This window comes from Clytia hemisphaerica, unplaced genomic scaffold (assembly GCF_902728285.1).
Source record: "Clytia hemisphaerica strain Z4C2 unplaced genomic scaffold, Clytia hemisphaerica genome assembly, whole genome shotgun sequence".
Classification (NCBI taxonomy): domain Eukaryota; kingdom Metazoa; phylum Cnidaria; class Hydrozoa; order Leptothecata; family Clytiidae; genus Clytia; species Clytia hemisphaerica.
In genome coordinates, this window is record NW_027103573.1 from 784,706 (window position 1) to 804,706 (window position 20,001).

Sequence of the window (20,001 nt, forward strand, 5' to 3'; positions counted from 1 at the left end):
CGATTTCGCAGAAACGCGAAATTAAATCTCACGAAAAATTAATCCGATTAAAGTGAAAGGATTTCAAAATCGGAGATGAAATGTACGCACATGAAAAAACAGTAAATTTGTGACTCAAAACCTCACAAACACATACCTTCCCATTTGTTCTGCAATGCTCATGAATCGATGTGAAAATATGGAGAGCTGGAAAACAAAATTCCAATTCTAAACAGTACTCATGTGATTGAATTAAAGACAATGGGACCTGGTCACGGAATGATGATCGATGATAACATCCTATCAAAATGGTTTTATTAGTAGTCAGCAAATATAAGTGGGAAATATTTAGAGTGAGAAGGCGAAATAATAAAATTCTTTCTTTTTTTTGACTCAGACTACTCAAACAGAAAACTTCATTTAATGCAAAACAAATTTCATAGAAGTGCTTGAAAATAATCTACAATATAATATGTAACCCCCCCTCCTTGCTATCCCCCCTCCTTGCTATCCCCCCTCCTTGCTATCCCCCCTCCTTGCTATCCCCCTTTTTTTCATGAAAATTCCGACCCCCCCTTTATTTTTTCGGAAAGTGTCGTCCCCTCCCTTAAGAATTATGTCTAACAACTGATCTTTAAGTGCTGCACATACACAGCAAACAATTTTGTCTGGGATCCCGTCATCGTCACATGGGCAAAGGCAGTTGACAGGACTGTAACGCCCTAAAACGAACTTCACACATGCATAGGATCCCGCCATCGTCACCCTCTGATACTGCATTTCATTTGAGGACACAAATTTGTTCAAGTTAAGAAAATTACAAAGCATTGTTAATTGAAGAGACCCGCAAACTTATTCGAGTTAAGGAGACATTAGAGTTAAAGAAACTCTTCTGTAATACAAACTGTAGAAAGAAATTTACCTGTATACGGTCAAGATCCGTGCCAACAATCTTGTGGTCTTTCCTTTCTAAAACCTAAAAATGTACGATGAAATAAAACACAATGAGTCTGGAACGATTCGTTTAAAGGTGTCAGCGCCAAAACCGGGGGTATTATGAGCTATAATCGGTTCAACCGAAAAGTTCAGTTCAGTTCAGTTCAGTTCATTGATAGCAAAGCTGGCCTGCTTGTCCTATATAACTGGATAATCAACATAAAATAATATAGACTTTATAGGAGATCTTCTACATATACTAATTTCAATTATGACGAGCTTTAAGTCCTTATTTCCAGTTGGAGCTTAAAATTAGAACATGCTGAATAGAACAGATTCACATGCGAAAGATCTTTCACATTTTAGACTACCAACTTTTTCTGATAGGGCGAGACCAATTTGATTAGCTGTTTTACGGGCCCGACCGACCCTGAAACTTCAAAAATCGAAATAAAAATAAAATTCACTTTGATAGCACATTTTCATTTTCATTGCTTTACTCCCACATTTTCGAAGAAGAAGTCGGTTTTTCCGAGATTTTGAGAATTTTAAGTTCCAATTTTCATTTTATCCATGCACTCGAGCTTTTTGTGCCTTTTTATTTTCTATTTCGCATTTTTGTTAAGATGTAGTAGATTTTGCTGCCTTTTAAGGAGATTATAGGTAAAATTCTACTTTTATTTTAAATTTCTCACCGACCGACCCTCTTTTTGGGTAGCTTGGCCAGTAAAACAACAAATTAAATTGGCCTCGCCTGATAAGAATTAAAGTAATTACCTGAATAAGAACATCGTTTCCTTCGGTTATTTCAGCTCGGCATCCAGGTTCAACAAGTATGGTGCTAAAATGGGAGAGAAGTTACCGTTTAGAGGATAAACCAAAATAGAGTGATGATGATGTCTTTAATGTCGGCATATGCCCACACCGGCAATTAATGGAAAGTGCACGCAAAAAAGGTTAATGTTTTTAGCTTTATCCGATACAACATACCTGTTTTTGTCGATAATTATGGAAGGCCCATTAATTTTGTGACCGAATTTGAGTTTGTTCAAAAAGTAAACGCTTGTTTCCATATACTTGCTGTCGAAGTAGCATTGTGTTTTCTGTGAAGAAAAATAGTTTGGAATAATCTTTGTGCTTAGTCGCAAAAAGAATTTTGACCTCATCCTAGGCTACACGCATCCCCTCTGATATGTTTTGATATAGGGGATGCGTATCGTCTAAAATATTTCTGTCCCAACTTACCCCCGTCTTTTCTGTTTTTCTTTTTTGATTTCTTTGTTCAATGAATGAAAATTGATAATTATGAAAGCAACGACACAATCACTTCATTTTTTTAATTTCGCATAGCGAAAGTATTACGATCGTCTTTCGCGGCGGCGGTGCGGAAAAAAAATTAGAAAACGAAAGTAGTTGAAACTTCTAGAACATTCTCGAAGATTCTATAATATGAACTCACTCGCTAAAATAAAATTTAATGATTCCACTCCGCAAGTGCTTAGGTAGGTGGAACCAAGCATTCGTAAACATTGCTAGTTTTTTAAAATGGCGGATTCGATCATGCAGACTTGCTCTGGATTTTTGTGTCTTTATCATGTTTTTGATGTTCTTAGAGTACTTAAAGAGGTTTATATTTCTTTACAATAGCATAGTATTTTATGTTTGTGTAGTTAGTAATGCACCAATAAAGTGATAGGAATCTTACAATTAGAGTTGCTCTTGAACATCACTACACACAACAACAATAATACAGACAACACAGAAGACAGGTATGATCTTCATTTTTACAAGTAGAACTATTTGTTGATATTTGATTAAGTTGTGTTGTAAGACAGATTATCATTTACTAAGTATTATCATTTACTAAGTATTTCACAGAAGAATTTATAGCAGGGGGTGTCAATCTATAAGTGATAGAGAAGTTACCTTTCGCTAGTAGAGTAGGTGCGATGGATGTGTTAATTGTCATTTTTCAGGCTCAATATCAATCGATGACTAATTGGTAACCAACCGATTGATTGGATTTAGATTGATTTCAATAATCGAGACTATTCTAACTGATAATAGATTAGTTTTTTAATCGATTGGACTCATTGGCTGTCAATTGTGATCAATCGAACATCTTAAGAATAAATCGATGGAAAATGAATCACAAATACAATTGATAGCCAATCGAGCTTCCCGTGAAAAAATATTGATTATCGATTCTGTCTATCATGTATCAATTATTGAAATCAAACGATATCATCCAATCCATCGATTATTTATCGATTAGTCATCGATTGGAAAAAGTTACCTTGATTGCTACGGTTGGCAAACGATATCATACTCCAGGATGCAAGTGAAATTTTCTAATCCGCGGACCTAGACGGGGGTTCAGTTATTATCAGTTAGGGTTAGGGTTAGGGTTGGAGCTCGAGAGTCACAATATAAGGCCGAAGGCCGGTAGGGTTGGGAGCTTTCTTAGTTTTGGTCTGTAAATTACACGCAATAAGTATTTGTGAATGACAGTTATCTGCCGTGTCTCGTTGGCACAAGCGGTTAAGCATTGGGATTGCAAACCAAGGTTGCTTGCATTTGGTGGTTCGAGCCGAGGTGGGAGACCTGTTTCACCGGTACGAGCAAATTTCAGAAAAATACATAGAAAACAGTTAGAAACACTTGAGAAAGATAGAAAATCAGGATAGAAGATAGGAAAGTAGAAAATAGGGGGAAAATAAGAGACGATGCATCCTGAAGTATATGATATCATTTGCCAACCGATTGCTAAGCAGGCGTCAAAGTTTAGGATTCCCACTCACAGCGGTTCACTTGGAAAGTGTACGAGCCTTCACCCGGTCAACCCAAATGGATCCGAGGGAAACAGCAAGACTGTTGTTGAAGTCTATATCAAAAATCTTACTGTAAAATCTGTATCAACTTTGATTGAATACTGTATATACAATGGATTTGAGTTTTGATTGATCAGATATATAACTCAAAGACAAACTTTTTTAAACAGTGCCAGACTCCCACTCAAAACAATTGATTTATTTTCTATCGATGACACATCGATAACAAATCAATTGACTGGATATCGATAGGTTCTAGTACCGTAAGTTGGTCTAATGTCGACATCCCTCTTCTAGTTCCGACACCCTTCTTTAGAGATAGGAATAATAGGAAGGTTGGGATCACTTATATAAACAAAAGGTATTTTCTTCTCTGATCGCTAAGCAAAGAAAAATAGTTTTCATCAGCGATTCTGACCTTCCAATTATTCCTATCTTTAAAGAAGGATGTTGAAATTAGAAGGGGGATGTTGACATTAGACCAACGTACAGTAATTGATAGGTATTTGATAATTTTATGCTATCATTCAAATCCAATTAATGATCAATACTCAAAATTTTCTAATGGGTTGATTGGTTATTCATCAAAAAAAGAAATGGAAGTAATCAAATTTGATCGACCTGCTCCAAAATCGATTTCCTACTAGTCATTCAATAAATTCTCAAAAAATATGTAACTCCACGTCGCAATGATATGGATGCAAGGCAAGTAACAGCAGTAACAAAGTAGCAGTAGCTTAAAGGTAAAACATTTTTGCAGAAAAAAAATTGGCCTTAAAATTTAAATTAATTTCCATCAAATTTAAAATATTCATGTAATTTTCCAAATTTGTGCTTTTCGAGCCTTGAAACAGTTATTTTTGATTTATCTACAAGGTGTAAACATTTTAATATTTTTGTAAATAGTCAAAGATATTGGTATGATATTGAAATGTAACTTGGCCACACTGGGACAGTTCACATTCTATTTATTGCATTCTTTTAATGGTGAAGGTGTTGGGGTGTACTTGGGCATGAATAGGTATATACCAGGTATATGCTGATGCTAAGGTTCTGTTTTTAACCTTCCCAAGTCGTCTCGGAATTATTTAAGGTACGAACTTGAAAAGTCAAAAAAATCTCTAGAAGGTTAGAACATTTTTTGAAAATGTGCTCTAAGAGTCACTTTTTCGCCTTGTCTCTGTAAGGGTTACTTTATTCTCTGTTAGAGGTCCGATTCCGATTGACATTCTTCAACCCTTGTATTCCCCAGTCGTTTAATATGATTATTTCATTTATGAATAATAGTAGAGGCCACTATGTCTTCCCGTGTGCAGCAGCTTGTTGATATTTTCAATTTTTGCCTGTCGAAGGTTGGAGCTTGGGAGTACGCCCAGCCAGCACATTATCACAGGCAAAATTTAAAAATACCAATTTTGGCTAATGCACTTCTTAAAAAGGATTTTTTGACTTTTTCGTAATAATATTTTATGTTCACCATATGTATTCTTTCCAAAAAAAAGTAAAATTTTTGAATTTTAACAAATATTTATTTTTCGATGACGTCATCGTTTCATGACGTCATTTTGCCTTATTTCCTTAATATCTCATGATATATTCATTTTCAGATATAGGTTGTGATCTTTTTTTTCATCAGTTTTTCATGCTCTTTCGAATGGAACAAAAATGTTTTCAATTTTGACGACTTTTTGGTTGCCATAGTAAGCGGGTGGTCCCACCCGGCCCCACCTCTCAAATTTTGATCTTCTACATTTAAGGAACAATATTCAATCATAAAATCCCTTTGCACAAGCTGCTGCACACGAGAAGCTTTTTCGCGACATAGTGGCCTCCACTACAATCAAATACTTTGCGAAATTTTCGACTCTGAGTCGTCTTGTTCTTTCTTTGATTGGATGTGACGAAATTATGTAAATTCAGGCAACTTTTGGTTACCCCAAATTTGGAGGAACTCTCGGATGGAAATTTCATACACGATACGCATATACATACCGTATATCAAATTAAATTTTGGGGATGCGCACAGCCTAACCCCAGCCTTTATACTTTTGTTCATAACGGTGGTTTTTCGTCTTAGATGGAAAATGGATTTTACACAGCAAATTAGCCCATATTCTTAAGCTTTTGATTACTTGTGTAGCATTTTGCAGCAGAAAAGTCCATAGTGCGGAAAGGGGTCTGACCCCCCCCTTCTTAAATGATCCCCCCCTTCTTGACATCCTCCCAACCTTTAAAAATGCCTATCCCCCAAGGGTTTTAGGCTAAATTTTTTATGGTAGAAAGGGAGGGGAAACAGTAAAGAAAAATTAAGTCTGGCAAATAGAATACCACTTTTTAGTGAAAATAAAGAACTTCCTTTCATGCAGACCAAATTTTATAACAGTTCTGGAAAATAATCTACAATATATGTAAGCCCCCCCTTCTTAAACGATCCCCCTCCTTGCTATCCCCCCCCTTTTTAATAAAAATTTCTGACCCCCCCTTCTTCACTTTTTTGAAAGGTGTCATCCCCCCCCCCCTTAAGAAAGGGGGGGGGTTCGAACTATGAAGTCACTTTATGACCTTTATAGACTTCACTGAGAGGGAAATCCGTTTGAAACAGTAGAACTTTTATCACCGTAATATAAATCAATAATAATTAGATAAGTGCGAAGCAATGTATCCAAGATATATAAGTCATTCTAAAAAAAGTCTGTGCCTTATTAGTCAAACGGAAACCGAGCTCACCGCAAAATAAAAGAAACTATCCCATACGCGTTAATTCATTTTTCAACTTACTTACTTTTTCCATTATGGGTTCATCCTCAGCGGCAGTAGTTTGATTAGCAGTTTTCGGTACCGTAGACTTAGCAATACCTTTAACAATGACATCATCAATAATGATTGGTCGGTGTTCTATGGTGAAACCAAACTCCCGTTTATACCTTTGGAAGAAAAAGAAATTAATCTTGGATAAGAGATAGGAAAGTGCATTTCGTTTGGAAATCTGAAAGTATCTTTTGGAAAAAATAGTGCTTTTAGACAGTCAATGTTTTTGAGATATATTGTTAAAATCATAAGTTTTTATGGGAGAAAATCATTCTCCAAGGATTCTCCAAGGAAGACACAGTAGTGAGGTTAAGCATACCAGGATAATCACGACGACAGACGAAAAGTGTAATAGGCTAGTGAAAATACGAAATTTAATTGGTTGAAACTCACTAGCCTGTTAAATTTTCGTTCGTTGTCGTGATTTTACCGATTTACTTAACTTCACTTGCCTGTATAAAACCTTATGTAAAGACCTATTTAGACCATTGAAAAATCTGCAGGAATTCAATTTTTAAAAGCATCTATGGGCGGTTACACAAAGACGTATAAACCAAATACACGGGGGAATGAAAACCATTTTTCAGTACCTTTCCAAGAAAGCTGTTTCAAAATCACCATATTTGCAACCAACTGTGTTATCATTCTGAAATTTAAATTCATCTGTTAGACTAAATTCAGATATAATTATTACAAAGGAGAGGTAGTTTTGACAATCGACTTTCTGAAGGGCTAGAGTGGAATCATCATCATCAACCTTTCTCAAGGAATAAAAAGTGAAAATCTTAAGATTGGCACCAAGGACTGAATCTTTGTTTTGGCACAGCACATTTGTCAATAAGCTATTCTAAATCTAGAGTTCCTGCATTTCACGCGTTTTGGATGGGAAATAAGTGGCTTCCTTCCCCATCGAAGAGTTTCACTTCTATCCCTTTCGGCTTAAAGCCTCAAACTCGATGGTTAACGAGCTTATTTGGCCATTCAGATATATTACCTCAATATCTTGGCATGAGACCAAGATAGCAACACTCGTGCCTTCATATTTCATATTTAGTTTCACTTCACTTGTGCATATTGATCTGTAAAGAAATAAATCTGTAAATGACAAATGGATTAATATCTAAATGCTTTTATACTTTGAGAAAGTCATTTAACTTTTCATATGATTACGAACATTAATACCCTGAGGTTCCGAAAAATAGAGGGGTCAGAAATCTTTTCAAACTATAATAGACGAGAATTGAGAAAATGGAAATTATTTTCACTTGCCAGTATTCTTAACACTAGCGTAGGTAGAGAAAAATATAAATAACTGGTCAGAAAAAACCTTATAAGTATTACTAAGCAAAATGAGGGCACGGACTCTCAAACACGAGGAAATTGCCAGATGAGATGGAGTTTTTATAAGATACTTTAATAATTGGTCATTTGAAGTAATAAAAATGACGCGTTCTTTAGAAAAAGTAACAAAATTGTTTTATTACTGGTTAACGACCAACCAAATCAAATAAGAGCTTGTAAAAACTACCTGGCGAATCCTTGGTCAACAAGATCATTGATGCATTTGTCAGCCAAAATTTCTATTCTCTCTTCAAGCGATACAAAATTCTCTAAAAACAAAAAAAATCATGATGTATATATTTATAATCTAACTGAAGTTACCATAGAGAAACATGCTAGAGGAAAAAAAGGTACTTCTAATAGACCTTTTCATAAATTACGTCACGAACATCACTTGCCTTGTATTCAAACAATTACCATGGAGATTATGTCCCTTGAGACATGAAGTGATTTTTTTTCGAATAGAAAGTAGTTTCAATCAAATCCGCTGGATGTTAATCACCATGGCAATAATTTCAATACGAGGCAAATGATGTTCGTAACGTAATTTATGAAAAGGTCTATACTGTTTCTTCACGAAAAATTCTCTCATAACTATTAATCTGTATGAATTTGGTTAGGATGCAAATTTTGGTAAAGTTTGAAAAATTGAAAATGCAAAAATTATTCCTACCTTTTGAATAATAAAAACCAGCAGATTCTTGCTTTTCACAGGTCACATTTGCAAGCGCCATTCCATAAGCTGATAGAATACCAGAATACCTACAAAATCATAAAGAAACAGTAAAATATTATTCCAAAAGGTCTGTTGTAGTAGCAATTTCATCAGACTGAAAATATTTTCTTTCAAGCTAGTCTGTGCTTTTCTTTTACCTCAAGATAGCTGATCGAAGATAGCTCGATATATTTCCCTTAGTTCAAAGCAGCACAAGTAAAGAATGATGTTGTAAGCCCTTATGGAAAAAACAAATATTTTCAAAACATATTTTCCTTCAAGCTAGTCTGTGCTTTTTTTTTACTTCGAGATAGTTTGACATCTCCCTAAGTTCATAGCAGCACAAGTAAAGAATGATGTTGTAAAAAAAAAATTAGATAATATTGAAGCTCGAACGTACGGAAGTAGGACTTACTTGTGAATGTAAATTTTGGACATTCCCAATGCCTTTGCAATGGCGCATGCGTGCTGGCCACCTGCTCCACCAAAACAAGCAAGAATATGCTTAGAGGTATCATAACCTCTTGCTTCAGTTAAAACACGGATGGGTTTGCACATAGCCTCGTTTGCAATATCTATAAAACCCATTGCAATTTCTTCAATACTTTTTGAGTGAGTGACATCGAAATTATGAATCTAAAATATGGAAAAAAGTGGGAATTTGTGAATCTTAAGGCTACCGAGTGTGGAAGGAGCCGCATGAAAAATAAAATTAATTTAATCAAAATTAATTATTATCCAAATAAATAGTGTTTTATGGTGTTTAGAAGGTGCAAAAAGTCTTCAATGCCCAACCAGGGTGAACAATATTTTTTCCCAACATTTCGGCTGCCTTGCTTCAAACAGCTCGCCGTGCCAATGAACAATAGAACAAAATGGTTTAAAAAAATAGATTTATTTATCTTTAGAAGAGTTTTTATGAGACGCTTTACTGAAAAGTCAAACTTTGAACAAGTAAAAGGATTGAACTTTAATTTCATTGTCATTTAGGAAAAAAATCTTTTGGAATCAAGAATTTTTCTAGAAATACAAATTATTCAAGATAATCACATAGCAAATCATTGCTAGCCTGATAAATCCTTGTTTGAGATATATTAGTATTGTTATTAAATAATTAACATCATCTCACTTCTTTTGCAAGGTTTTGGAAAGCTGCATATGATCCATCTTTATCAAGAGGTTGGTCCTGTGTTGATCCAAATATATGTGGAAAAAACCTAAAATCATTAAAAATGATCAACACCCATCATTCTTAAACATCTGTACATCTGCTGTCAAGCCTCAAAAAATCAAGAAGTTCAATGGCTAAAACTTAAAACCCTACAAAAAATTTATTCTCAGTACTTAAGTGTGCAGTAGCTCAAGTGGAGCTAAATGCATTCTTTGATTTGGTTAAAACCACAATATTTACAGTATAAAGAGATCATACATACTCGGGTAAAATTCTACCCAATGCAAGATTGGCATCTGTTACTGCAAGATACCCATCTGAAAAAAAAAGCAACATAAACTTTTCTATGATATAAAAAAAATTTTCACCTTTAAAAGAAAATTTAAAATTTGGCTTAAAAAATATACTGAAGTTCCTGACTACTACATCAGGGCTCAAAATAACGATTTGAAAGTGCATCGTATTTTTTTGGCAAACGAAGTGACCTAAGGAAGCCCGCCACAGGAGCCAAATTTTTCAGTTTTCATGATGTGTTTTTATCAATATACAATGCATGTTCTACTCTAAAGAATAATTTGTCAGCAAAGCAACAGTTGTATTTACTAATGATCTGTTGAATCCACGAAATGTTGTATCGTGATTTTGCAGAATTTTTGAATTTTTGCCTTGTACATTTTCAAAAACGCATCGCGAATCGCGAAATGTGATACGTTAATTCGATCCCATGTAACATGAGAAAACACTGAGTTCTACTTACTCTTCCTATAACAAACTGGTCCAGGGTGTGCTCTAGCGGATTCAGGACCAACATCATATCTACCACATCGAAAGAAGAGTCTTGAACCTCCACCTGCAGCAACTGTGTTTATGTCAAGCTAAAGAAAATTAATCGCTTATATGATAGAATTGATGAAATACTTTTTATTTTAAAACCAATTAAAGTTCTCCTGGCACCATAATCAGATTCCCAGAATTTTACCATCATATGCCTGTAAAACTGGCCTTAAGAATGCTGAGATTCCTGTTTCTTTACCCAATCCCAATAAAAAACATGAGGGCTAACAATATTTTCCTACTCAAGATGTGAAATATTATTAGAACTAAGAAATTATTATTGTAGTTGACCTACCTGAGGAGCTTGTATGCAAACACCTGCAGTTGTATTCTCTAGAATTTCTTCGTAACTACCAGCATATCGAGATACATCTGTTGATGTCCCTATTTAACAAAATGAATTGGTTTAGTGTAAGACCAGCTTACCAGGCTATTTAAAGTTTAAAAATTATAAATTATAAAACTTTTTATATACTCAGTATAATTTGTTGGCCCAGCTCTAAGCGTAGGCCTTTCATTTGCAATTTTCTGTCTGTCCGTGTGTCACTTTAGGCAGAAACGGCGCTTAAAACCAGTACCACACTTTTTAATTTTTCCGTCTGGAGAGGGAAAAGCTTGCTAAAGTTGGATACTGGCTATAAAAGATATATTTTCTGATTCCGCGCTTCTTCAAAACTATTTTCAAAACAAAACAAGATGGCGGTCGAAGCGAGGAGATTAATTCATATTTTCTTGAACATTTTCTTTGCTTTAGTGGTCAAGAGACTTTCAAACCAAAGAAATTTTGTAATTGTTTTTCTTTATAAACCTTTTTCAACATTCGCCTTATCTTATAGTCTTTGCTCAAGTTTTCATAAAGCTTTAGGGCTGAAAATTCTACCTTAAATCACTGTCATTTTAAGTTTCTTGTTTTCAAAAAGACTTTATTTTTAGGAAATAATGGCTTCTAATATAGAAATAAATAAACTGAAATGTGTAAATTTAAATAAGACACAATGTTGCTTCTGGATCTGTCGCTGTTAAACAACGGTCAGTACAGTGACAGTGGGACGTGGCATGATTTTCAAACTCGACAACGTACTCGACACAGAATTATTTCAAGTAAACTGATTCTGGAATTTGTTAATGGACACTAAAATGGAGTTAATGTGTAAATTGGAACAAGATTGGAACTTTTTCCATGATGCTACGTGTGAAAATGGTTATTTCTGGATCTGTCTCGTTTAACGATTGGTGGCTTGATTTTTCAAACACGACACAGAATTATTTCAAATATACCGATTTAAAATGGAATATGGCAATGGAGACTAAAATGCAGCTCATGTGTAAAATTTGAACAAGATTGGAACTTTTTCCATGATGCTACGTGTGAAAATGGTTGTTTCTAGATCTGTCTCGTTTAACGAATTGGTGGTTTGATTTTTTAAACTCGCAACACAGAATTATTTCAAATACCGATTATTAATGGATTATGGCAATGGAGACTAAAATGCAGCTCATGTGTAAATTTGAACAAGATTGGAACTTTTTCCATGATGCTACGTTTCCCTGTTCTAAGAAATGAAGAAAGGGAGAATTATCCTTGTTGACTTATTTTTCATTGTGTTTTGTTCGACGCAGTAAAATTTTAAATCTTTTGGCCATCCCTTTCCTGGGGGAAATTTGAAATCTTGTTAAACATTTTTTGGAATTTTTAGAAATTCCGAAATTCGCGAAAATCGCGCGCAAAAATTTCACTTTTGCTGGGCCTTCACGCCCAACGGGCTTCTTGTTCTTTTTAAAATATATATGAAATGAGAAATCATTTACTGAAAAATAAATATGACCAACCTCCCATATCAAATCCAATCACTGGAGTTTTGGACTCTTTATTGTATGTTGTCATTGCATAACCAACCTGTTGGTCAAAATTAATTCAAATTATATAAATTGGCAGGTTATCTCATTTCTTACATATAGAATAATTTCAATTATAACAGTTCATCTTCCCAAAGTAAAAGGTTTATTGTAGAATCATGAAAGCTTTTATGTGTTATTACTACATTAAAGGAAGAAATTTTGGTGGGAATTTAATTTGGTGAAGGAAGAACATTGTTGTCCAAAAAACGCCATTAAAAAAGGAAAAACCTGGTTTAAACAGGTTAAAGCCTGAAATAGTACACATTTGGTGAAATAAATAGAGTAACTTAAATTTGACAGGAACTTAATTTGGCGTATGACGGAAAAAATTTAATTTGATGGGAACTTAATATCCGCCAAACTTCTTCCTTTAATGTAACCGAGAATGGTCTGGACTTTTAAAGATATTTTAGTTGGAATACAAGAAGCTACAACCATGTTCGTAATATTTGAGAAAAAAGGGAGATCCACCGGGAAGTTTTGAAACCACAATCGATTTGTAAGTGCTCTAAAGTAGGTCGGAAGGGTTTTAACATGAGACTTAAGACTTACGACCTTAGGATGTGAGGATCCAAAAGTTCAAAAATGGTCCAATAAGGCTCATAATATAGCCTGGAGGTCTATAAACCCGAGCTAAATTGAAATATCCGATTAAATTTGAGAGATAGCCCAAAAGCGACTTTCTCGCCCAAACTCCAAATTTCAAAAAACGAGGCAATAAGCTTAATTCTCAATATATTTCGACCATCATTGTGTGCGAACTCTAAAAAGCTACTTTTATATTACAATATCATTCTACCTACCACACCACCGGCAGGTCCACTTAATATTGCTCTACTTCCAATGAATCTAAAAGAAAAGAAATCAGTTAAAGCTTCAGAACTCCAACAGAGCAATTGAACAGAGAAATGGACAGAATATTCAGAAAGACTTACAGTTCAAAAAGCAATTTGTAAAGGTAATATCTTATTAGACGCAGAGCTTACTTTTCCATTGAAGTGAGTCCACCATTTGATTGCATAAAGAGTACAGATTTATCCTGAAGTAAGTAATAAAACAGTAAATCTTGAACCATTTCTACGTACTATTTTACAAATTTTATGAACGAATGCATTAAGTAAATCTAAAGTATCAAAGTTTAAGTTACTTTTCAGTGGGGAAATTTAAATGATTGAAGCCATTCTTGGGGATTTTCTTTATTTTCTTTTGAAACTCATTTTTCATGACAGAAATCATTGTGGCATTCTTATGAACTGGGCAGATATCTGTCTACAGACAAAACATTTGTAGTACACTGATTTCTTACTTTGGAATTTTTGGTAATATTAAATTAAATTCTAAAACACAACAGAGTATAGATCTTACTTCCAGATTGTCTTTGAACCCGCTTGTGAATCCTTTTAAATATTTCTTGATGTGAGGTGTCAGGTAAGCATCAGCGCATGCTATGAATAAAATTTTGATTACAATATACTTTAATGCTGAAAATCAAGTCCAGTCTTTCGTAATCTGTTATAGATGACTGTAGAATATCATTAAAGGGATAATCAGGATTCTTTGAGATTTTTTGCCTGTAGATTAAGTTCCCTAACTCCTTTACCTTTTCAAAAAATAGGTTCCTACAAGATTCTTACGTTAGAATGTTAGTTCTCTTGCTAAAAGAGAAAAATTTCAATGTTTTGCCTAGGATAATTGTAGGAAACTATAGGCAAAAGATCGCAAACAATCTGATTATCCCTTTAACATCTCGCTTACCAGTGAAGCCTCTTGGCACAATTTTCTCCATTGCCATGACTTCAGAAGATAATGAAACATGAGTAAATCCAAGAGACTTGGCTATTTCCCCAACAGCTTGCTCATGAGCTGAAACGCTTAAGGTATGAAAAGTTGTTTAGCATGGCATTCTAAATTTTCTCAGATAGCTCAATTCAAAATAAAGACATTAGGAAATTAAAACACATGAACAACAAAACAAAAGAACAACAAAAATATGAGATGTAGATGTCTTCGCCCAGATTTGTACAATACAACACAGTACAATGGTTGAAAAAAGGCTGTTGTTTTATACAACAAGAAATATCTGTGACTTTAATGGAAATATCAAACTTGACTGAAATTGTAAAGGCAAAGTTTAGATAATTTACTTACACGTGACTGTGCATGAGGACAACAGCTAAACAGTAGATTCCTTTAATAAGTATTTTCTAAAAAAAGGAAAATTGATAAAAATCATCTAGAAAAAATGTGCGTTAGAAACTTAACACATTTTTACTTATGTACTTATGCTCATGTTGAAATTCTCCCTTCTTATTATTCTTGAGATATTTCATCAGACCATTAAGACTTTGAAAAGAAAATTGTACACCCACTTCTGTAAAACCAATTCAAAATTGAGAATTTACCAAAACAATATTGTAAGGGTTTCAATACTGATGGAACAGTTATTTTTTACCTTTAAGTCAGTTTTCAATCTTTCCACGTCAATTTCTTTCCAAACCTCCAAAACCTAAGGATTATAATATCATAATGATGATTACAAATATTAATAAGTGTAAAAATACAAAAGAAATTGTGCTTAAAAATTTTAGATTCACTGAATATCCTATAAGAAGAACTTGAGACAAAAGAATTCAATACAAGATAACATCTGACAATTTTTAATGAACTTTAATGAACTCAGAAATAAAAAATCTTGAAATTTAACAGCAAAATGATTTATTGCAGATGATTGCAATGAAATAAGATAGATAAGTAAAGGTTTGAAGAGTTTCCTGACAAGCTTACTTGTTTGCCATTTTCACTTGACAAAGTTTTGCATCCTGGTTTAGATAAACTACCAGTTTGTTGAGGAACTAGTCTCTCTGAAACCTCAACAACATCTTCGTAAAGCACATCAGGAGTGGTTATTTTCTAAACACAAAGCAACTTTGATATATCATTCTTTTTGGAAACTGGCAGAAATCAGAAGTTTAAAGTTATGGTTTGTTTTAAAGATTTGATATCATTCATGGAAAAACTTTTAGAATAGGTGGAAAATATTGAATAAAGATGAATTATATACCATCGGAAAGGATATTCAATGTAGATTAAGAAACTTGTTGGATTTTATAATGTTTACTTTTGTTAAAAACTTCAAATGCGGAGCAAAATCAATTATACCACCAAAAAGCTCTTTAAAAGAAAACTGATTTAAGACTTTTATTATGGTATTAGAATTTAGAATTTTTAACCTAAGGTAAGTATATTCAGCTTAATTTCTCAAAGGAAGCTAAAAGAGACAAGTGATACTTTGATGGACCTACCTGGATTATGCATTTAACACTTTATAATTGATATCTACGTGACGTGACCATTAAACAATCATTCAGAACACAAATAGTGACGATCTATTAAAATTAGTCGTTTGTTTCTTATAAAAAACGTTTAGAAACCAAAATTTCATGCTCTTGAAATGTTCTTTCATATTCAAGACTTCGTGAGCAAAAAAACATCTCCAAAAAATTGAGTAATTTGACTAAGAACATTGATGTATGTTTATTAATAATAGTGATTCTTATTGATAAAGATGCTTTTTTTGAGCTGAAAAATTCATTTTTTACAAAAGTCTGCTTGAGCCATCTACTTTCATACAAAAAATCAGAAAAAAACAATGGTCCAATATTTCACTAAGTCCAAAAAACCCTTTTATGGCCGTTTTTTTAGCTGAAATATACCCCAAAATTTTTTTCTCCAAAAATCGGGCACCGTCACATTTGAGGGTTTATAATTATGCATCTTTATGCAAAAAATCGTAGAAAATGAAAGAGCCAATCAATCTAATACTTAAGTAATTGATAATGTGCTTATAAAAAAATATCGAATTTGGCCAGTTTTTCTATAAAAACATGCCAAACAACCAAAATTTCCTGTCTAAACACTCGTGAGAAAAGAAAAACATCTATCTCATAAAAAAATTGAGTAATTTGACTAAGAACATTGATGTATGCTTATTAATAGTGATTCTTATAGATAAACATGCGTTTTTTGAGCCAACAAATTTTTTTTGCAAAAATCTGCTTAAGCCATTTTTTACCTATGATGGTACCCTACTTTTATGCAGAAAATTAGAAAAAATTAATGATCCAATTTTTCACAAAGTCCAAAAAACCTGTTTTTTAGCCGTTTTTTGGCCCAAATTTGCCCAAAAACATTTTTTTTCGAAAATCGGGTTCTGTCACATTCAAGGGTTTATAGTTATGCATCTTTGTGTAAAGAATCATAAAGAATGAAAGAGCCAATCTCGAGAAAAGCCAATACCTAAGTAATCGATAATGTGCTTATAAAAAAATATCGAATTTGGCCAGTTTTTCTATAAAAAAACGCCAAGCAACCCAAATTTCCTGTCTAAACACAAATATTCTTCAAAAGTAAGCCCTCTTGAGCAGAAAAAACATCTATCTCATAAAAAAAATTGAGTAATTTGACTAAGAACATTGATGTATGCTTATTAATAGTGATTCTTATAGATAAACGTGCGTTTTTTGAGCCAACAAAAATTTTTTTTGCAAAAATCTGCTTGAGCCATCTTATACCTATGATGGTACCCTACTTTCGTGCAAGAAATCAGAAAAAATTAATGATCCAATTTTTCACAAAGTCCAAAAAACCCGTTTTTTAGCCGTTTTTTGGCCCAAATTTGCCCAAAAACATTTTTTTTCGAAAATCGGGTTCTGTCACATTCAAGGGTTTATAGTTATGCATCTTTGTGTAAAAATCATAAAGAATGAAAGAGCCAATCTCGAGAAAAGCCAATACCTAAGTAATTGATAATGTGCTTATAAAAAAATATCGAATTTGGCCAGTTTTTCTATAAAAAAACGCCAAGCAACCCAAATTTCCTGTCTAAACACACATATTCTTCAAAAGTAAGCCCTCTTGAGCAGAAAAAAACATCTATCTCATAAATAAATTGAGTAATTTGACTGAGAACATCGATGTATACTTATTAATAGTGATTCTTATAGATAAACATGCGTTTTTTGAGCCAACAAAATTTTTTTGCAAAAATCTGCTTGAGCCATCTTATACCTATAATGGTACCCTACTTTCGTGCAAAAAATCAGAAAAAATTAATGATCCAATTTTTCACAAAGTCCAAAAAACCCGTTTTTTAGCCGTTTTTTGGTCCAAATTTGCCCCAAAAAATTTTTTTTCGAAAATCGGGCTCTGTCACATTTTGGGCATTGCCATTTTGCATCATTGTGCAAAAAATCAGAAAAAACTAATGAGCCAATCTCGAGAAAAGCTGGTAACTAACGGACGGACAGACGGACAAAGGTTAATTTATAGGACCTCCACCGGGGTAGGTCCAAAAAGTATTACCAAATCAAATATTTGTGGTCTTGCTTGATTTCCAATGTATAGCAGGTCCTTGAAGCCGTCTGTAATAACAAGGGCTATTCTTTGACCATTTCGTTCTAAGAGAGCATTGGTTGCAACAGTTGTACCCATCCGAATGTACTCAATATGTTGAGTAGGTATTGGAGTACCTTGAGGTATTGATGATCCTGTTTTCTGAAATAGAGAAAAAGATGAAAATAAATATAGTTTTATCAATTTTTATCCTCTACACATTTTTTTAACTTTACAGGCAAACAAGATTACTATTTAGATAATCTAATAATCTAAAACCCCAATAATATATTGTATAATATAAGGAGTAATCGTAGAAAATTTTTCAGAAATAGAGTTAAAATGCTAAGCAAAATAGAGATTTATTTGATGGATTCTGATAGAAATCATTATGCGAAAAGATCTCACTTTTTCAAGGATTCTTCTAATAGCTTCTGTAGGAGCATCAGGGTAAGCAGGATCTTCTGACAAGAGCTTTAAAACCTCAGTTTCACTGTTTGGGCATTCCGCATAAACATCTGTGAAAGTGCCACCACGGTCAATGGAAAATCGAAACATTTTTAACCTGCAAAAATAATAATAGAATAATTGTAAGAAAGTCTACTCATAAGAGTATATATTTACACCTTCTGCAACTTATTCTATTATAAATTTGATTACTTGTCAATTTGATTAAAATTGGTTAATTACATCATAATTCAATTGTTTGATTACTGTTAGATTTATTTTTGTTCTCAGAGCAAGTCTCAACAATCTAACAATTTACCCTACGTTTTTGAGATGAATAGCTCCAAAGATCCAAACAAAAGGACTCAGAGGGCTCAAAAGTTTCTCTATATGCCTTGAAGTTTAAGAATCAGGTTGTGATCTAATTAAATACCACCCAAAAAAATGAATAATTAAAGAAATTGTATTCATGGTGTCCCAATTTGATCAAATTTGATGATGAAATTTACGAAGTTAGGCATAAATGAAATGCCATGCATCTTTGGTCAAAATTGTAAAGTTTCAACATGTACTTTAAAGTTAGAGCTATTTTGAGAATCATGACATCATAATTTGAAGACATCATAATTCATATTAATTCCTTTATTATAAATGTTCTGGTTAATATTTAATTACAACTCAACCGGATCCTGAAACCTAAAGGTATGTCAACTACTCCAGATTATCAAGGTAGGGTCCAAAAAGCTTGCAATGTTACATTTAAATTGTTAAAACATCAGTTAAGGCTCAAAGAAGTGCTTAATTGAGAAGAATATTGTAAAACTTAGCAAGATATGTTTTGAACCATATATTTAGCATAAAAAACATCTTTTTATTACAACACAATCAGACACAATCGATATGTTAATTGTGCTTGTGTTTTTGTTTATTAGTGAAAAAGAGAAACTAGACATACACACAAAAAAATCTTTCTACTTGTTGTTGTGTTCTAAAACAGGACTTTTTTTGGGGAGATGTGTATGATGGAGGACAGGATGGAGACAGAGAGAAGCAGGAAATTAAAATAAACCCTTTGCATTAGACAATATGTGTATTCCCATCGCTGTATGACAGGGAGGCAGAAAAGTTTTTTTAGTCTACGTTTGATGAGAGAATGCAAAGGTGCTAGAGGAGATTCAAGATAACAGAATGTTTGAGCAGGTGTTAAAGATGTTGAGAAACAGTGCTTTAAAAATGAAAATCAAATAGAGTCATTAGGCCGGTTGGCCGGTTGGCGGACGGTTAACAGGCTAATTTCTCAAAAACTACAAAACTTTAGATAAAACTTATTATGCCATTCTGTGGATTAGTTTGATGTTTTAAATATATGTTGGAACCAATTTTAAGGTATGTGGAAACCTTCTACACCACACCTCACTCTTTTATTAATAGCTTTCGATACAGATATGTGTCCCTGCAAACGATTTGGGGCACATTGAAAATGGGCTGATCCTTAAAAAGCCAAACTTTTGGCCGATATGGACCGGTCTGGACCGTTCCAGGTCGAATTTGGCCGATGTTGACCAATCTTAGCCAATCTAGGCAGATCTTAGCTGAGTCATGTTTCTAAATCTTTTCTGTAAACAAAGGCTGATCTAGACCGGTCCAAA

The 20,001-nt window shown here is 33.6% G+C and overlaps 1 protein-coding gene across 1 annotated transcript in view; it reads right to left on the reverse strand.

The window, feature by feature from the left end:
- The window catches only part of LOC136801162 (5-oxoprolinase-like), a 39,668-nt gene that overhangs the window by 13,745 nt on the left and 5,922 nt on the right, over positions 1–20,001 (reverse strand). Inside the window, exons 2-25 of the mRNA XM_067057790.1 lie at positions 18,314–18,470; positions 17,876–18,067; positions 15,299–15,424; positions 14,967–15,020; positions 14,663–14,718; positions 14,270–14,385; positions 13,880–13,959; positions 13,501–13,553; positions 13,318–13,363; positions 12,446–12,512; positions 10,911–10,999; positions 10,539–10,656; positions 10,044–10,098; positions 9,740–9,827; positions 9,026–9,246; positions 8,569–8,657; positions 8,083–8,164; positions 7,549–7,633; positions 7,145–7,200; positions 6,529–6,670; positions 1,906–2,018; positions 1,693–1,756; positions 902–955; positions 137–186 (exon numbers count right to left, since the gene is read on the reverse strand). Coding sequence (XP_066913891.1) covers positions 137–186; positions 902–955; positions 1,693–1,756; positions 1,906–2,018; positions 6,529–6,670; positions 7,145–7,200; positions 7,549–7,633; positions 8,083–8,164; positions 8,569–8,657; positions 9,026–9,246; positions 9,740–9,827; positions 10,044–10,098; positions 10,539–10,656; positions 10,911–10,999; positions 12,446–12,512; positions 13,318–13,363; positions 13,501–13,553; positions 13,880–13,959; positions 14,270–14,385; positions 14,663–14,718; positions 14,967–15,020; positions 15,299–15,424; positions 17,876–18,067; positions 18,314–18,463 — 2,246 coding nt within the window. The 5' untranslated portion in view covers positions 18,464–18,470. The remainder of the gene's footprint in view (positions 1–136; positions 187–901; positions 956–1,692; positions 1,757–1,905; positions 2,019–6,528; positions 6,671–7,144; positions 7,201–7,548; positions 7,634–8,082; positions 8,165–8,568; positions 8,658–9,025; positions 9,247–9,739; positions 9,828–10,043; positions 10,099–10,538; positions 10,657–10,910; positions 11,000–12,445; positions 12,513–13,317; positions 13,364–13,500; positions 13,554–13,879; positions 13,960–14,269; positions 14,386–14,662; positions 14,719–14,966; positions 15,021–15,298; positions 15,425–17,875; positions 18,068–18,313; positions 18,471–20,001) is intronic.